The 19,670-nt window shown below is 45.3% G+C and overlaps 1 protein-coding gene across 1 annotated transcript in view; it reads left to right on the forward strand.

Annotated features, from left to right (window-relative positions):
* The window catches only part of SHISAL1 (shisa like 1), a 47,668-nt gene extending 32,985 nt beyond the window's left edge, over positions 1 to 14,683 (forward strand). Inside the window, exons 4-8 of the mRNA XM_066632945.1 lie at positions 4,780 to 5,085; positions 10,922 to 10,946; positions 12,091 to 12,216; positions 13,507 to 13,569; positions 14,579 to 14,683. Of these exons, the coding sequence (XP_066489042.1) occupies positions 4,780 to 5,085; positions 10,922 to 10,946; positions 12,091 to 12,216; positions 13,507 to 13,569; positions 14,579 to 14,683 (625 nt within the window). The remainder of the gene's footprint in view (positions 1 to 4,779; positions 5,086 to 10,921; positions 10,947 to 12,090; positions 12,217 to 13,506; positions 13,570 to 14,578) is intronic.
* Positions 14,684 to 19,670: the final 4,987 nt, after the last annotated feature.

A 19,670-nucleotide genomic window follows, 5' to 3' on the forward strand; every position in this document is an offset into this window, starting at 1 on the left:
TTAGTGACTGCTTCCACTTTAGCACAGCTACAGCAGTGCTAAAAAGTTCTTTAATTAATTCTTTAGTGTGAAGATGCTGTGGTGTCTAGTAAACCCTAAAGATATTCTTTCTGTATTAAACACAATCTAAGATCCATAGATAATGTGACTGTGCTGTTTAAAACTATCTTCCATTGGTTACATAAAATAGGATGATCAAGGGTAAAAACTGACCTGACAGTCTAGTTCTTCCATAGGTTCCTTCCCAATCTTCAGTTCTGGATTAACCCATAATGTTAATTTAGCGTGAGAATAAGGATCAAATTCATATGTCTGTGCCATTATACTCCATACACATCCAACCATAGATCCTGCTAATGGGATCTCCTTGTTTTGACATATTTAGGTCCCTAAACTGTCTGTTTCCACAAAAGAGCCACTGTGGAAGTTTCTAAAATAGCCCAAGATCGAGTCTGTGATTGGAATAATTTACAGTAGTTACTGGAGATTAACAGATAAACTTGAAGGTAAATTAAGATCAGGACATCCAAATCCACCTTCATTAATTGGTCATTGCGTCTGCTTAAAAGCGATCCTGGGAGGTGCAGTTCCCCATAAAAATTTCCTAAACAAGGTATAGAGTTTATTAATACAACTTGGTACATATGAAAAGGTTGCACGTATACATATCGGTGGTTCCCAAACTTTTTAGAGTCCCTACAGGCTGCTGCCTGATTTATAAATGACAAGGACTATGGCTATAATGGTGACTGGGCGCCAGTGCTCCCCCACTAAACAAGTACCAGCTTGTTTAGCTCTTGATGTTAATCTGCGAATCTTCTGTGAACCACCAAAAATTGGGTCATGACCCACTGGTGGGTACCAGACCCACAGTTTGAGAACTGCTGACATAGATTATATGAGGTATGATATTCATTTTAAGTGTATTAACATTACCTCAAAGGGACAGGTTTAAAGGAGCTAGTTTTTCTAGGTCCAAATATATATCATGTATCAATTTATTAAAATTCAGTCCAGTCATCTGTGTTACATCCCTAGAAATTCCTAGGTATTTAATAACATCAAGCACCATTGAAATAACAAAGCCTTGAATACGTTCTGTGAAATACTGCCCTCACAGGGCCGGTGGAGTAGCTGGAGGGGGGGCAGAGCGCTCAGCCTGGCAGGGAGGTGAGCGAGCGGCCCCTCCCTTCTGAGCCATTCCCGGCGGGGGGGGGGGGGCAGCAAAATGGAGCCATACAGCTCTTCATATCTTCTATGTCATGGCACTCTTTGTTGCTGTCTGGATGACTCTAGCTTGTTCACTGTCAAATCGAATTCCTAGATACCTCCTCATTCAAATGCTTGGCCTACTGAGACACTGCTTTAGTTATTTCTCACTTAGAACTCTCTTATGGAGCCTCTTCTGTCTGATGCAGACACACTGAGCATATTGTGATCTAATTCTGGTGCATACGGAATAGCACTGGGTATGACATTAATACGTTGTCCATTTGCATTGCATCTCAGTTTTCCATGGTCTCTGCCATGAATTTTCACACTTGCCACAAATACCTTTCTACTGACTTTTATATCCAGTTCTTAAAAAAAAATTTTTTTTTAAAGTTCTGATGATGTAATGTGATTAGTGCACTCAGAATCCACAATCCGTGTCCCACTCGCTAGATTGGCAACATTCAGTTTCAGATTTCTTTACTCTGTGCTTTGTCTGAAGCTGTGCTGCAGGTCTGCCCATAAAATCATGTGGGTTGAGATCCCCCCCTTCTTTTGCTCCGTGTAGTCAGGGAAGAGCTTCCTGTGGCTAACAGTCCAAACCTATTTGGATGCCATGTTAACGACACGTGGACACCAGTGCAGTATCCAGCATATCCTAAGCCTATCCTGGCAATGCCACATGTGTCTGTGGAAACCTTGATGCAGCTTGTCACCCACAGCGCAACATCCTGATGTCATTGGTGTGTCATCGGTGTGAAGTTGGTGCATGATCAACACTGTGTTGGTGCATCATAGGTGTGACAACTGTGCATCCTCAATGTGATGTTCAAGGGGCTAGTCGCCACATCCACCTAGCCCCAGTGCTGGGGGCCAGAGAAGTACTGCCAGGGTGAACTGAGCAGAGGGCAAATGCAGATTTAGGGCACAAGCAGCCAACGCTCAGGGGAATAGCCCCTGCCAGGCCCTAGGAATAAGCAACAGGCACTACTGCCAAGCATGGGGAGATGACACATGCACAAAACATAGCATAAGGATGCCATAGCAGCCCCACTTTCTGCAGGAGCTACAGTGGCATCAGCAGGGAAGGGGCTAAAGTGAAGACTTGCCAGGAACCCCTGCACCCAAGGATTCAAGTCCTGTCACACAGACACATCCAGGATTTCTTTTTTTTCACCCAAACAGAAGAAGTGTAGAAAGAGGGGTGCCATGTGAAAAAGCATAGAAGCCTCTTTGTGGCAAGGGTTCAAGTTCCTTTGGGGCATTCTCCAGCTGGAAGGAGCCCCTATGCCAGGGGAGGGACTGGAACAAGCCCCAAGGAGAGCCTCAACTGCACTCAGGCAAAGCAGGGGTCTGGTGGCTCATTGCACAAAGGCACAGACTGGGAGTCCAAAAACAGACTTGCCCTAACCAGAAAGGCACTCATCTTTTGCATGATTGGCCAGAAACACCCATGACAGGGACAAAAGAAGAGTGGGAGGCTGGTCTAGAACCCACACCAGCTGCGTAACAAAGCCAGCTTGGAACATGACCATTCCATCTCAGGGGGCTGCAGCCAACCACTATGCTGATGTTCTTTAGCCATTTCATGTTCATGAAATGTTCACGTTCATGAACATTCAAAGGAAAAATGAAGATGTATTGAAAGACTGTGAAACAATGAAATGCTATTTTACCATTCTTTGTCCAAATTTTATTCTCTCAATTCCTCTCTCCTGTGAAATTGAAATTATTGTTAGTCATTATGTTTAAACATATTTATTTACTGCATTCCCACAAAGTAGTTTACCCAGCAAAACGCCATAAATGAGAAGATGGTTCCCTGGTCCAGGGGACTCACAAAACCCAGATTTGCTTTCCTACTGACCAGCAACATGTCTGTTCTGTTAGTATTAAGTCTCAGTTTATTAGCTCACATTCAGCTCATCACAGCTCGCAGGCAGCTGGCAAATACTGGTAGAAATCCATGACTTCCCAATGTTCTGGTGACTTTGCAACTCATATCTCCTATCAACCTTGCTCAGCAGTTTCATGTAGATGTCAAATGGCATGGAGAACAGAATTTTAGTCCTGTGCAACTCCATAGGCTTTGGTGTAATATGCTGTCATCATTGACATCCTTCAGTCTCGGGAGACTATGGTATCGCACTCTGAAATATGCTGTATCAAAAAACAAAACTGAGGGCCCAATCCTATCCAACTTTCTAGTACTGATGCAGCCTTGCCAGTGTGGCATGTGCTGCATTCTGTGGTGGTGATAGCCTTGGAGGCCTCCTCAAGGTCGGAGAATGTTTGTTCCCTTACCTCAGGTCTGCATTGCAGCTGCATTTGCACTGGAAAGTTGGGTAGGATTGGGCCCTTAATGAACAAGATGTGCAAGTATGTCCATTTTGCCTTATGATTTAAACAAAACATTTTTTAGAAAACAGTAATGTCTGCTGACATTTAAATTAAATCACGTACTCTTATTTTTGAACATCTCAGAAGCAGATGTTGTTTTAAAGGAACAGATGGAGATCCCATAAATGGCCTGATTAAAACGTTCCAGATTTAAAATGCAGCCCTCAAAGTAGTGTTCATTTTTCACTAAATGATTTTTAATGAAGTGCCTTAAAGACTATTTATAGCCGACGACGAAGTTGTAAGTCACGAGAATTTATGCTTCTGAATCCTTGCTAGTATACAAGTTACAGGACTATCATTGCTGGCCCACTGCAGCTACAGGCTTGTTTCTTGAGTGTAGAGAATTGTTTCTGACCCACAACTGCGTCTAAGACATCATGAAAATTATGAAATTAATTTCATAGCTAGAGATCTGTTTACACACGTTCTATAGTTTTGCCTCTTTTCTTTTGTTGTTAAAAAATTACTTTTATCAGGGCTGGTGACATTCTCAGTGCAAAGCTCAGCATCTGCAGCGATTGCACCTGCACTGGGTAAAAATAATAATGACCCAGAAGTTCAGCAATGATGTGATGACACAATCACGTCACCAATGCACTTCTGGGTCACTGAGCTCCGCGCACTTCTGGGTCACTGAACTCCCCAGCCTTGGACTTCACAGCATGTCACTGGTAGGACTGGGCAGTAAGTAGGTATGGTTCGGATCAGTGCTTGTATGGGAGACTTGTGAGAGTCCATATAAGTAGCTCTGGGCTTTGCTAAGAATGATAGAGAAATAAGTATGGTGAGCAAATATAAAGAAGCATCCTGACAAATAGACAAAGGCTGTTATGTTAACCCCTGCTAATTGGGTAAGAGGCACTTTTTCAAGTGGGTGCTCCTTTATTTAGCAGGGGGAGAGTAACTGGCCCACCTCACCCCAGCACTGTCTGTTCTAGTGGCTGTCTGCTGGTATTCATTTGCATCTTTTTAGATTGTGAGCCCTTTTGGGACAGGGAGCCATTTAGTTATTTGATTTTTCTCTGTATTCTGCTCTGTGAACTCTTAGTTGAAAAGCGGTATATAAATACTGTTAATAATAATAATTATTATTATTATGTATTTTGAAATACGAAGTGATTGACTTGAGTGAGTCGTTAACATTTGCCTTATCTCCTTTTGCAGTAATTACAGCGCACTGTTGGGAGTGTGGATCTATGGCTTTTTTGTTGTGACCTTGCTGGTCTTGGACCTTTTGTATTATTCCTCAATGAACTATGATTTTTGCAAACTGTACCTAGCAAGGTGGGGTTTCGAGGGGAAATGGATGAAACCAGAACCAAGCCGGTGGATTAAGCCTGTTCAGGACCCAAGACAAGTACAGGTTCAGACACAACCTCAGCCTCCACCTCAAATTTCGCACGCAGGACATGCATTAAAAGGAGAAGCTTTAAGTCCACCACTGATGTCTTTTCCAACTTCAACTGCCTGGTAAGTTGGTCAGCACGGACTGTCTTTCATTGACAGTGGACGTTTTGACAGTAAAAACCGATTGATTTTACAAACACACCTGATACAGGTATGGTGGAAGAGAATGTAGAATTGAATTATTTAGATTGGATCTGTGTGTACATTGAGATAAAGTGGTAGAGCTGATTGTACCGTTTCAGATGCAAAATATTTTTGAATGCTCTCACATTTAAAAAAAAACAACAACCCTGCATATAGAAAACTAGTTCAGAGGGAGAGAGGAATGTATAGCATAAGACGTTGGGGAACTCCTCTTAGTTTGGGTTTGAAAAAAGCTAGGCTAAGTGAAGGAACAAACTTTTTCCATCTTTAGAGTCTTTCTTGCTCACTAATGTCCATAACTTGGGGACCAAGTGTATTGCATTTTATCATGACGTCTGAGTTACGAATGCCTGCATTGCAGGCGGTTGTGTCAGTGCTTTTGTGCAGGTGCAGTTCATCCATTGTGGTGCTTTTGCAAAGGTGTGATGGGCCAGCAGGAGCCAGCTGTTCAACCAATGTGTGTTCCAACTTCTGGACATACTTTCTGAGTGGAACCATCTTGGAGACTTACGGCCTAATCTGTTGGGCTACCCTGCTGGCGGAACACGTATTCTGCCAGCCCTGGCTGCTGCAAAGCAGCTATAAAGTGCACTCTGGCAGCGCTAGCTGCTAGGGCACCGGCGGGAAGGTTGGGACCTTCCCACTCGCACCAGTGGATCTGCAAAGACCCATTGGAGCAGGAAAGACTGTGCAGGGGTTGGTGGGAGGGCAGAATGGAGGAGGGAGTAGGTGGAACAGTGTGATGACAGGGTGGGGAGGGGGGCAGATTTGGCGGCAGCATTGAACACTGAATGCTGGCCATTCGCTGGGCCTGATGCACCTTCACAGATCAAAGGAAACAGGCCGCAGCAATTGATCTGGCACAGGCCCAAGTTGTCTCTTAGCTGTTTCTGGAGTTTACCCCATGGGAAGGGGACCAGTGTCCCCTTGCCCTGAAGGGATCTCCAGTAGCCAGAACTCTCCCATGGGATATAGCAGAGGCTGTGCCACCTGCCACTGCTGCAGCCTTGCTCAGGGAGTTAGTTAGGATTGGGCTGTTTGTAACAGCAAAGAGACAAAAAGAGAAAGAACAAGCCTTTAATCACAAAATGACTATTTTTAGCCTGTAACTTCCAAATAAACCAGTGAGTGGTTCCCAAATTTTTTTGGCTGGCGGTTCCCTTGACCTACTGGGCCATTGGCCGCAGCTCCCCATTAGGGCTACAATCCTATGCATTGTGTACAGTGGCAGGTGAAGTGACACCTTGGTAGAAGCAGAGCTGCTGAAAGCGTGGCTCAGGTGAGAATTGGGCTCTCCCAGTGCCTTGAAAGTGTCTCCCTCTCTCACCGCTCTTGGTCTGCCTCTTTCCCCATCGCATTCCTTACCTTTTGAGGCCTCCTTCTAATTCTCTTTCAGAGCCTCAGCAGAAGCATCACTTCTGTAAGGGCAGCACAGGGAGAGCCCAGTTCTCACTTGGGCTGGTTAAAGAGCTTCAGGGCCGTATCCAGTCTGTGGGCCTTCGGTTTGACACCCTGACTTAGACTGTTAAGTACATCCAAATAGGAAGGGAGCTGTCGGAGGAAGATCTGGAGGTCCTCACACAGAATCCTGAATATTTCTGACTGAACCCCATCATCTTGGCCAAGGCAGGGTGTACCCTTCAGCTGACTGAAATCAGAAATGGAGGGTCTGGTTGCTTCCAGTCTGAAGGAAGCTGTATCCATGTTCCCATCAGGTTCGCCAAAACCTCCAGCAGTCCCTTTTCCTGAAAAAATGGACCAGTTTGGTGAAGGGAAAAGCCTCTTTTTGCATGGACGAACAGATTTTACTCCCTCTCTTACAGTACCAGGCAGCTGCTTTATGATCCTAGAGGCCAACATGCCAATGGGGTCTTCCAGAACTGAGATGGGAGCCCAAGGAGAAGTGCAACCAATGGGTGGAAGCCGTGCTGAGCAGTGGTTGGAAGGTCAAGGGATTTTGTTGGTTCTAAATTCAGGTGGCAGTGATTCAAGGGAAATTACCAAGGCAGAGTTTCAGCCACCTGGGATCCTGTCAATCATCCTGCTCCATGATAGGTGACAGAGCACAGTCCTTGGCATGGACAGACCCAATAATAGGGCAGATGTAGGCAGGTCTTTTTTCAAATTTGTCAACTTGGAGTGACAGGGGCAGGGTGACAGAGGATCTTTGGGGAACTTCATAGCAAATGTCACACAAGAGACATGTTGTCCAAGAGATAAGTTTGTATCTTGGGCACACTTGTACCTTGGGTTTTGACAGAACACCAACAATGTTGGCAGCAATTTGGCACCTACTCGAGATCCACGCCATTGAAACAGTTCCCAGGAACCAGAAGAGAAAAGGGAGTCTATTCCATTTTCCTTTTGGTCTTCAAGAAAAATGGGGACATGGGTTCTGGATCTCAAGTGTCTGAACAAATACTGGAGGAAGAAGCGGTTCCGTCTGGAAACACTCAGATTAATTGTGGCTGCTCTGAATAGATTAGATTTCTTGGTATCTGTTGTCTCTTTGAATGCATGACCCCATCCCCTGATTGCACATTATGGGCAAATTGTAGGAATGTGTGCTCATTGCACATTCCTGCAATTTGTCCATAGTGACTATTTTCAGTATGGGACCTTGTCATTTGGTCTTTAGATTGTTCACAAAGATCTTTGCAGCATTGGTGGCCAATCTCAGGAGCCAAGGCATTTATCTCCAACCTTCTTTAGACAATGCAGGCAGGCCACTGTATCAGCAGATCCCATATCTGCAATTTCTGTTATCCACGGATGCTCCCCAACCACACCCATTAACATGTTTTTAGTCTTACTGAATTGAAAGTGCTCTTGCTTAACAGGTTAACCACTTCCTATTAACCTCGATCTAGTGTTTTTTTTTTCAAGCATCCAGGCTGCTGGGAGGCAGCCTGAAGGTCACAATAAGCTTGTAAACATCTATCCATTTTGGTGGAACATATAGCTAGGATTGTCAAATAAGCTGGTGGACTAACTCATCAGGATTTTGAATGACAAGTCAGAATGGAGGCTCTTGCCAAGAATGTCTTAATTCAGGATTTCTCAAACTGTGGGTCATGACCCATTTGGTGGGTTGTGACCCGATGTCCAATGAACTCTGGCTTGGGCCCTCTCACCTGCCCTTGTATCTGGTTTGCTCCAAATTTGGAGCCTTCTGAATGCAATTGGAGGCCACAGTAGACTTCTGTAGGCCTCCAGAAACAGCCAGACAGTCACTTCTGGTTTACTTCCAGATTGGTGAAAGTTGCTTCTGGTTGCTTCCAGAAGCCTGCAAGACCTTCTGAGGCCTGTGGAGGCCCAGTGCTGGGCAAGGAGGTGGATTGCAGCACTCTCTGATGCAGAACAGGTGAGTCTTGGTGGGGGAGAAGTTTGAGAACCCCTGTTAATTAATCATGTCTTCATTCAGGTATCCAGTGATACCAGTGATGTGTTCATGTCCCCAGAAAATGCTCTACTGGGAGAATTCATGACCAGATATCGCATTCTGTCCTCTGCTACTTCCATCATGGTTTATCCACAGAAGTAGAGAGAGAAGCAGCAGTAATCCTGATGATGTCCCATTGGCCGTGGAGACTGTGGTTCTCAGAGAGGTCAATCATGAGACACTTCTGCAGGTGGCTGATCTCTTATCTCAGGAGCAAGCTGTTCCTTCTTATCCAGGGTTCTTCCACTTGACAATGTAGAGCAGAACTGGGCTTCTCTGAGAAAGTCACAAACAGCTTGTTGGGCTTGACAGAGAAAGCCATAACTCTAGCTGAAAGGCTTACTAAGTCAGTAAGTACCCAGTCAAATCAGTGACAGGAAAGTTGGAGATGTCTTGGAATTCCTCCAGGCAGGCTTGCCAAAGATCTCAGTACCAGAACCTTCAAGCATCAAAGTCAAGGTGTTGAATGGGGTGCCAGAGGGGAAAATCTATTGGAAGACTCACTCATATTCATCACTTTTATTTAGAATGCAGTGATTTTTCATCTAATAGCACACTGACAAGGCACTAAAATTGTCAAGGCGCACCATCAGATTTTTGACAATTGACAAGGCACACCATGCTGCCAGTGGGAGGGGGTTCACATCCCCCAATGGCCCTACTAATAAATGACCCTTCCCCCAAACTCCCACAGCACACCTGTGGACCATTCACAGCATACCAATGTACTGTGGCACACTGGTAGAAAATAGCTGTGAGGTGGCATTGATCAGTCCATTGACTGTGCCTAGCTGTCTTTTGTGGAATATGAACTTGGTCTTGATGACACTGATGGGTGCCCCATTCTTTAGTCACTTGTTCTCTAAAGTTGTTAACTCTCTTTAAAAAAGTATTCTTGGTGATGATTACATTTATCAAGATGGAGTTATCTTCTGATCGGCAATTGCGTATTTTTCATCAGGATAAAGTGGTCGTGAGGACAATCTTGTCCTTCGTCTCCAAGATGAATTCAATCCTCCACAAAATGCAGGAGGTCTCCTTGCCTTCTTTTTTGTCCCAGACAGGCCAGGCATAGGAAAAGTGGTGGCATGCCCTGGCTGCACACAGGGTATGTTAAAGTTGAAGACCCAGTCTGCTGCTTCAGAAAGAGGTGCTATCCCAAAGATTCCAGGATGGCCTCCAGAAGTCACAGAGAACAGGGTTTCATGTTGAGAAATTTTCCTTTTGATATTGTAGATCAGTGTCCCAATAAGCAGCAGGTATGCAAATATTTTCTATTGATCAGTGGGGAAAAAAATTAGTTTAATTGCACAATAATGATTCACAACCATGACCTGACCTTTATCTGTTACGAGGATCTCTCAGGCTATTTTGTTTTTAATTAGCTGAATTGTAGGGGAGTGGAGTTAACTAGCAGTAGAATACTTAGCACCTGTGATTTCAACTTCACACATTCTCTTAGTAGTCTTTATATGAAGTCTGTGATTTCCATGTTGGCATCCTCCAGTCTCGGAAGACTATGGTATCGCGCTCTGAATGGTGGTTCTGGAACAGAGTGCTCTCTCCAGTGTGCGAAGCCTGGGTAAAGTAGGTATGGAGGATAGGCTGTTACCCATGCAGCAAATCCCCCCTCTCCACGTCCCTGAAATGGTCCAATGGAAAGGCAGAGGCCAATACGGTTGGTTCCAGTGGCGTCGCAGGAGTTGCCAGAACGTGACTGTGTTCAGCCATGAACTGCCTCAGGGACTCCGGCTCCGGATTTTGCCGGGGGTGCTATTCTGAAGCTACTCCTGAAGCCGTTTCCATAACTGGATGTAGCCACAAGGCAGTGGAGGTTTGGGGTCAGAGTTTTCCTTCTCTCAGATGAGCTGCCTTCCCAGGCTAACGAGTCCCTTCTACCCGGTGGCTGTTCAGTCGCCTCTTACGACAAGTACAGCCAAACTGAGGGCCTATTCTTATCCCCAGCCCCCAGGGGAGAGCAGTCCAGTAGTTGCCACAGTAAATGAGAGTCACTAGGGAGAATGTTTCAGGCAGACAGAAGGGGGTGCTATTCTCAAGCCTGTGTGCATTTGTTTTTTCTCTCTCTCCCTCGTGCCTCACACCCTGCGCCACAAATGCAGGGCCTGAACAAAGCTAAAGCATGCTCTTTAGCAGCTGCCTGTACCATCTGTGATTTAAGCCATTGTTGTTATGATCCCCATATTATTCACCAGCACCTGGGAGTGCATTACAGCCACTAACAGTGCGCTCAGGGGTGCCGGGCTGGGGCCATGCCTTCTCAGAGATTGCCTGTGTCTGCACACCTCTCCCCAGGGCCCACGGAGCATCCCACATGAGGGTGCTGCCTGAGGCTCCAGTTGCTCACCAGCACCGCCAGGAAGGGGCACTGTGGGGAAGGAGGAGGCCTGGGTTGCAGCTGGATTGCGAGTGCAGCCATGCCACGCTGGCATTGTCACGGCAGGCCCTGGCATGGTGTGCCCCTCCCGGGGACCCTCATTGGGGCCAAGCCACACGCTCTTTACGTAGGCACACCTTGCAATTTCCTCCTCCCCTTTTCTTGCCTGTGTGGGGTGCATTCTGCTTGCTTCTCCTGTTGCGGAGATGAGATGGGGATTCTGGCTGGAATTAGTGTGTGGAGAGCTGCTGGGATGGAATACCTGCGGTGAGAGTTCTAAGAAGACAACACAATGCCTTTCCTTGCACAGAGTGAGAGCTGTGGGGTTTTTCTGCCAAGAGGCCCTGTGATGAAATCGTAAAATCCTGCTGCCTGATCTTAAAGCACTCAGGAATCCATCTTGTGAGAGAAAAACTGTGTGTCTCCGTACAATGAGAACAGCTGCTGATTGGAAGGCTTCTCAAAGAGGCACCTGTCTTCTCAGGGCTGCGCTGTCAGGCTGTGTCAGTCTTCCAGGCCCAGAGAGCGAGGCCACTAATTGCAAATTAGCAACAGCTGTGGGTTTCAGGAAAGGAGGGACAGGACTGACGTAATGTTCTTGAATGTTCCTTGACGACTGTCTGGCTAGAGCCACCCAGGGCAGATTGCATTGGGTCCAGAACTTCTAGTTGGTTAGAAGCTTCCTGAAGGTACAAGGGGACATCTAAAGTACAAAAGACCCTTCCTGGGGTGTGGTAGGTCCTCACATCACCAGATCAGTAGGGTAGCCAGTCATGCTGCTGGATGGTTGCTTCAGCTTTCTATACATGCTCAGAAGCTATACTCCCAGGTGAGGTTAGGCTGCATTAGGTTAGGACAGCGGTTTTCAAACTCTCTAGGAGAGTTTGCACCACTGTAAGTCCAAGCTGGAGTATCGCGTCGCCCCAGTCTGAAAACCACTGGGTTAGGAGCTTGGGTTTATTGTTTCCTGTTCTGTTTATCTGTAATTCCCGTATCATTATTACAGAGTCTTAATGTTGCCTTTGGCCTTATTCTTAATAAATTCTTGATGTGTTTTTCCCACAGACTGTGTTCTGGTTTAATTTAGGTCCGATCCTATGAGGGCCATGCACTGCCGGAACTAGCGTTCCGGCAGCGCAAGGCCCTTTACGACACGCCATCCAGCGCAGACGAGCTACCACTACAAGCAGCCTGGAAGGGAGCCCTGGCACCGGTAAGTCAGTGCAGGGGGTGGGAGGGAGGGAGACGAACAGGGAGGAGACCGGGGCTGGGGGGGAGCTGGCCCTCCCTGACACCCCTATTCCAAGCAAGCAGCAAACACACGTTCATCAAGTCCCTGGTGAACCAGAATAGATGGCTGGTGAGCTGTTCTTGGCTTGGTGGGACAGAAGTGGTCCATTTCCAAAGTGGTAAAATTAACTTTATTGCTGAGTGTGTCAGTATGGTGTACTTTGTCCACTAAGGTATACACAGGAAGGAATACAGTAGGTGTGATGACATTATGCAAATTGTAGTTTCAGGATTAAATTTTATCTAATATCTAGTAAGCAGATAAGTGGAAAACGCATGTCTTCGTGTATACCTTTTGAAAAATTTATTTATTTTTGAAGCATTCATTTCTGAATTATTGCTGGCAATGGCATATATATTTTTTTTCCAGAAAAAAAATTTTTTTTATGTGCCTCAAGATGGGAGAGGTAAGATTACAGTCCAAGAAAGAGCAGCTCCTTCTGCAGAGAAAGAAGTACAATTCAACTGAACCACTAAGAAGTCAAAGGAGATGGTGGTTAGTCTGGTTGCATGGAGAGAACCACTGGTGTATTGGAATGATGGTACTTCAATGGGAACGATATGCAAGCAATATCTTTCAGTTAGAGAACATCACTTGTGAAAGAAGAGAAGCATATTGAGTGAACTTTCACTGCAACGCAAAACACAGGCAGCGCTCCAGCCGGAATCCAGTCTGAGGATGGACATGGTCTATGATATTTGGGAGACATCCTTTTGTTAACTCCCCATCCGTTGAATCCCCATCTGAGTCTACTCTTCAGTGTCTAAATAATGAATGCAACTTTTTCTAAAGTTGTCTAGTGAATATCATCACAATAAGGTATATATAGATCAGACTAGAGAGACTTCTCATTTTTCTTCTCAGACAAGTGAGTTCGGGTTGGTTTGAAGCCGGAAAAGAGGACATGATTCATTTAAGATTAAGAAACTACCATTTTTATACCTTTCAAGATGGCAGGCTTCAATTTCATGTTCTTTAGCACACCAAAGTGGCTTTTATTTCCTGCAGATAGAGAACTAGAGTAATAGCACAATTTCTTCCACCTTGACCCCAACAACAAAATCAAAGAAAAAGAACCACACAGTAATAGAATATAATTAATACTAAAGGTAATATAAAGCAATAAAATAGTTGTCCTCTGTTGGATGAGGCCATAGCCCAATAAGGTACCAGGTGTCCCTTCACTGGCCTTGGTAATTGTCTCTCCCTCAGGAACTTGATGATATCCTTGCAGAGCAAGGCAGTAATGATTTTCTTGCTAAGGATTGTGGGAAGGTCAGTTATATTGAAATAGCTTGGGGTTTTTTATGGAAAGGGATAAAATGTAAAGATATGACATCTTTTTTTATCCATCGTTCTTACTGAATTTTATTAGGCACCACCACTTTTACGTAGCACTCCGTGTTGTCGGTTGGCAAATCAGTAACTGAAAATTGCACTTATTCCATTATTGGTAGTTCTTCCCTGGAACTGCTTTTTCAAACGGAAAGCATTTTGCTGTTTGACTTAAAACATATCATGGATCCTTGGTAAGTGAGGGATGCAGAAGCAGGAACCAGAACCAGCAAAAACAAGTGAAAAGGTCCAGGAAAAATGGCCCAGAATCAGCTGCCTTATGCTGATTCAGACGTGCAGTCCACCTAGAACCGTGTACTAAGCTGCAACACTTTTTGCAGCCTGAGAACCTTTGGTTGGAGACTGGAGCCTTGGAGCAAGAGATTAGACTGTTTATTTCACATCAGACTGTCGTGGCATCTCCTAGCCATTTGTACCTTTCCTTTCATCCCCTCTGACATCATTGCAGTCTGAAACCTCACAGTACAAGCCCCTGCTTTCTCAGTCTCCTGGTCCTGTCCTATACGGCTTCTGCCCCATGCCTCTTGAGCATTCAGTATTAAAACACTCAACACATTTATTAAATAAATTCAGACAATCGCTGCCAAAGTCTTACCACATCTCTCACAGGCCTATCCTGTCCCCCACCATGGCAGAGCATGCAACTGCACCAAGGAGGCATTTGCTGCATGATGGTGGGGGCTGGGTGGGTGGCATTCATGAGCCATGGGAGAGGTAAGGAAAAATACCTTTCCTTAGACCTCCTGATGGCTGGGTCTCCTCGGACCTCAGCCAACTAACTGGCATATGTCCAAGGAAAGAAAAGGGGAAGGACCCGGCAAAGAAGAAGAGATAGGATCTTGGCACAAGTTGCTGCCACTGGAGTCCACCCCTGCCCTGCTCCGATTACCCCCAGATTCCCTCTGCCCTCCCTGTGAACACCCCCCAGAGCACCACAGCTCCCCGCCACTTGGAGCATCTGCAGCTGTGTGAGTCCAAGTCTGCAGCCACTTTGCACCATCGCTGGGCCTTTTGTGACATTCCCGCGCCATGACCCATCTCGTCCTTTGTGGTGAGATGCAACACTGCTGGCCAGAATGACTTACCGGGAAGCCTCTGGAGCTCTTTTTCCGGTCATGTCACACCAGCAGCCCAGTCTATTGGCTTCTTCAGGTCTCCAAATGGCTGCAGAAGCTTCTGGTCAAACCAAAAATTACCTTCAAAAACCAGAAGTAGCTTCCAGAGGCTTCTGCAAGCTATTCTGAGGTCAGCAGCAGCCAGTAGAATGGGTTGCTGGTCTGGCAAAACCTGGAAGAGAGCTCCCCGTAAGCTATTTGCACTCTCCACTTCTGGAATGGCTCCAATTTGGAGCCAAAGAGCCCCAGGGATGGGCAGGAGGGCCCAGCACACAAATCACCGCACATGGGCTCATGACCCACACTTTGGGAAGCCCTGAGACACAGTACGTTTAGTCATTTGCTATGTCAGAATTCTGCCTTAGAGGAATTTAGGGACTTGTTCAAGGAAAGCAAATGGGTAGGAGAAACGATAGGTTCTCCTCCTCCTAAGGAAATGTATCATATTACATAGGCTCCTGTTTCCCCATCCATTGTGACTCGTTTTGTGCTCCGGCTCCACAATGACTAGCGCTCCCACCAACTTGTCAAATCCTTAAAGGGATGGTGGTGCAGATCCTTAGTACAGCACTTGCAAAGGGCTGTTTTACCCACAGCAGCACAGGTAGCATTTCAATTAATAGCGTTGACAAGCTTGTAAATCATTCGTTTGTTTCAGCCTTGGAGCTTTTTTTAGAACGGATATTCCCTCATACAGTGTAGCAGCAATATTTGAAGCACTTTAAGCAGAGGTGGGAGAAGGAATAAAAACACATTTTTGAAAGTACTGGAACTCACAAGCAGTGCTTGGAGAAGGGCATACTCTCCAGAGTGGGATTCTCTGGCTTTGACTGCCTTGGTACTCTGTTGTCCATCCTCCATTTAATATGAAGGTGACCTACGTCTTCTGTGAGATGCTATTCCCACCCTATCAGAAACTGCTTCTGCAGAAGTGCAAAAGGGGACAATGTCCTGTACCTTTAGTAGATGTACAGAAGGCGGCAGTTTTTGCAGATGTAGCATGTCATGCAGAAGTGAGAAAAGCTTCCCTTCTTTAACTGTTCACCTTTAGCATCTTATTCTTTAAGAGTAGATCGTGGGGTATAAAAATTTTAAATAAATACACCTCCTAAGTCCCACTTCTAAGTAACTGTTAAAAAGAACAAGCACCCTGCCCTCCTTTGCAGCTGGTCACCCTGTGAAACCAGCTCCACACAGAGACTCTTGCAACTCCCCAGCCTGGTGTAAGATTTTATAGGGGTTTCTCCCCCTGCCATCTCTTTACTCATAATAACAGCAAGAATTTAGCCTTTAAACTTCTTGCAGACTTGTCACATGCATGGTACCAGCACATGTATTCGTATGTATTACTAAGTAGGCAGGCCTGCAAACTTACAGCCACAAATGAGGCTGTGAAATTCTGGGACCTTTAGCAGACCCAGACTGCAAGATGGCAGATCAGGGAGCTTTTCAAACAATATGTTGCAAATACTACTGGCTTGGCCTGTTACCATTTTTGTCAGTTACTGTTTCTTCATAACACAGAATAAATTCAGGTCATACAGATTATATGCTTGAATTAGTTGTAGTAACCCATCCTATAGTGCGCTACACACTAGGTTACCCACAGGGACTGTCAACTCTGTGTCAGGTTGCCCTTGCTTCTTCCTCCCACTGAACTGTCCGTTTTACTGGCTGTGGTGTGTCTAGGGTGTGACAGGTATAGACACATGCCCTCAGCACCCCTTGAAGGGGGCTGCCACTGAACGGAAGGAACAGCTTTGTGATCTGGCTGTTGCCTTGTGTTTCAGCGGCTTCATGATTGGACTGTCCCCCATTCTTTCTGCTTAGTGGTGACCCTCTTAAAGGGGAAACTTTCACAGGAGGAGGAATGGAGGGGTGGCAACCAAGCTGCGGCCATCAGGCCTCCTTCTCTGGAAGAATCTGGAAGTGTGATGCCACTTGTGGGTTGTCCTGGAGGAGGAAGAGGTGCTGGCAGCTTCACAATCTGGTTGCTGTCCTCCTTTCCTTCTCCTGTGGAGGCGCCCCTACAAGTGGGAGCCTTCACAGGAGAAAGCAGCCAATGGCACCACCTCCTTCGAACCCAGAAGTGGTGTTTCTACATCACTGCCCTGCACACTGGGGCCTCTAGGTACACCACTACCTACTGGAGCACCTGGCATTCAGCAAGGGAGTGGAGTCAAGGAAAAACGATCCAATTACTGCTGTATTTGCTGGCAGCAAGACACGGAGTAGGTGGCCTTGAATGCAGATGCACATCTCCAAATCACATCAAGATGCACAAAACATGCATGCAGCCAGCTAAGGAAGTCTTGGGTGAGCATCACAGTCCAGTTGGGCTTGGGCATCTGGAAGTACATCTGTACTGACATCACTCCTGGAAGACTGCTGATTGTTAAGCCACACATTTTCTTTACCACCCAAACCAAATGCCACTGTTGGCTGATTAAGTATTAAGACTGAGCAACCAAGAAGTAGAACAAGCAACAAAACAGCCCAGAAAGAACATGCATTCATTGAGTTTAAGGCCCAGGCTGCACACTGTGTTCCTCACAGGAATTGTCATCTCCAAATTTCCCATACTGCCCCCCACTGTATAGTTTAGTAGTGCAGCATGGATCAGGATCTCCTACCCCTTCGCTCTGTATTATTAGCAGCCAGCAGTAGGAAAACTTTCAACACTATCCAATGCATGTCTACACACATGTAAGCCCCACTGAGTTTAATGGAACTTACTCCTAAACGAGTGTGCATAGGATTGCAGCCTTAGTGACTGACGGCCCAATCCTATGCAGGTTTACTCAGAAGTAAGTCCCACTATCGTTCGATAGGGCCTACTTCCAGGAAGGTGAGCATAGGATTGTAGTCTGAGTAAAGCTTTGATTGAGAGACTCAGTCTCAGCCCCAGTTATTGCCACATCCTATGACTAAATTATGTCTTGCACATTTGTTTTATTATGCAAAATAAGATGAAATTTGCATAGTTCACACAATTCAGACATTTTTGGCATTGGATTAAGATTGCCTGGGCACAGAATTTTTTCTTTTTTTTTGTTAAGGGTGAATGTACACAGCCTTGAAAATAAAGCCAATTCAGACTACAAAAAAAGGGAGAGGGATTTTCCCAGGCAATCCTGCATTTCAAGTTAATTAACATTTTCAATCAATATAATTCACCTGACAAATTTGTATTGACCCAAGTTACTTTTTGTGCATATTCAGTCATCTGATTTCTTTCTAGATTAACGCGTTACAATGCAATCCTATGCATATCTACTTGGAAGTGAGTCCCACTGAGTTTGATGGAACTTACTCCCATGTAACCATGGATAGGATTTCAGCCTTAGAATTGTATGCATTACAAAAAAAAGTTCCACTTTCAGCGTGAAGTTGAATTTGTCACAGAGATATTTGTAAAAACCCTTTGTGTTTATGGAGGAATTTAGATAATGTATTAGATAATGATGTGTGTGATTCACTGTATTTTGTAAAGGGTTTATTTCCCTTTGGGAACTGTGTGTTTTTAATGAGCAGTTTTATGCTTCTAGTTTATGTACTTTGTAACTGACCTGTGTTTTGTTTCTTTTTTGTTTTTACTCTCCATGTGGAATAGATTGATATTTGATAGGTACTAAATGGTTGAGATTTTCATATTGCCTAAAATATTTGCAAGTGTCGATGAATTTATATTGTAATAGAACAGTTTGCCAATGATCAGTAATACTAAACTACAATAGCTCTTTATTTTAGCTGAAAGTTGGCTCAAGACTGAGATTAACAACTAACCTCGCCTTAAATTTAATGTTGTATTTCAAAGGTGGATCATCATCCCACATCACTTGCTGTTCATAATGTTTTAGATATCAATAAAAATATTAAAAGCATCAATGTAACGTAGGACTCAAAATTCCACTCTCAGATGCTACAGAGAAAGTACTGAAACTTTCCGTACTGCAGTTAAGATCACACAGCTTTGAATATCAGCACTCTATGATTTAAATTCAACTACCATGAGCTTGCCTTATGAATGTGAATTTCGTCTTTACGTTTGCAAAGCTGTAATCATTGGTCAATTCACTCTGGAGCAGTGCCTCTGATTGAAGCTATAACTAAGTGGTTTGAAAACCTCAAAACCAATCCGGTTTACAAGGTTCTTGAATTGTTATAGCGGGGTTTCCCAAGTGTGGGTTGCGACGCATTGGTGGGTCGCAAGCCCATGCCAGGTGGGTCACAGCCTGGTCCCTCCCACCCACACTTGTCTCCATTTGGGTCCAAATTGGAGCCATTCCTGAGCTGTGCAGAAGGCCACAGAGGCCTCACTGGGTCAGCAACCCACACTACAGGTTTCTTTGTTCTAAAATGTGTTGCCATGGAAGCAGATGCCATCCTAGAATTCATCTAAGAACCCAAAGGATTCAGCTGACTCTTTTACCAACCGATAACACATCAATCAACCAACGTATGGCACTGTCACATTTGGGGCGCAATCCTAACCACCTTTCCAGCACTGACATAGCTGTGCCAATGTGGCATGCACTGCATTCTGCAGTGGGGAAAGTCAACGAGGCCACCTCAAGGTAAGGACATGTTTGTTACCTTACCTCGGAACTGCATTGAGGCTAGGTCAGTGCTGGAATGTTGGTTAGGATTGCGCCCTTAGTTGCCTTCAAGTTACCCAGGCTGTAAGCTCCTAGGGATGCCTTTTGCTTCCCTCTGGAGCTCCCAACTCAAAGTCCCCCTTCTCCTTCTTGAAGGAGTCCTAAAGCTTCCTCTTGTGGTAACCACCTCCTTGTCTGACTCAAGGAGGAAACCCTGGCTCTCAGTCAATAATCACCTCCCCCTTTTCTTCTTTGGGCTTCTCTACCGCAAGATTCGCAGGCTGGGCTTCTAGACGGAGGTAAAGTG

This window comes from Tiliqua scincoides, chromosome 6, assembly GCF_035046505.1.
Source record: "Tiliqua scincoides isolate rTilSci1 chromosome 6, rTilSci1.hap2, whole genome shotgun sequence".
Lineage (NCBI taxonomy): Eukaryota > Metazoa > Chordata > Lepidosauria > Squamata > Scincidae > Tiliqua > Tiliqua scincoides.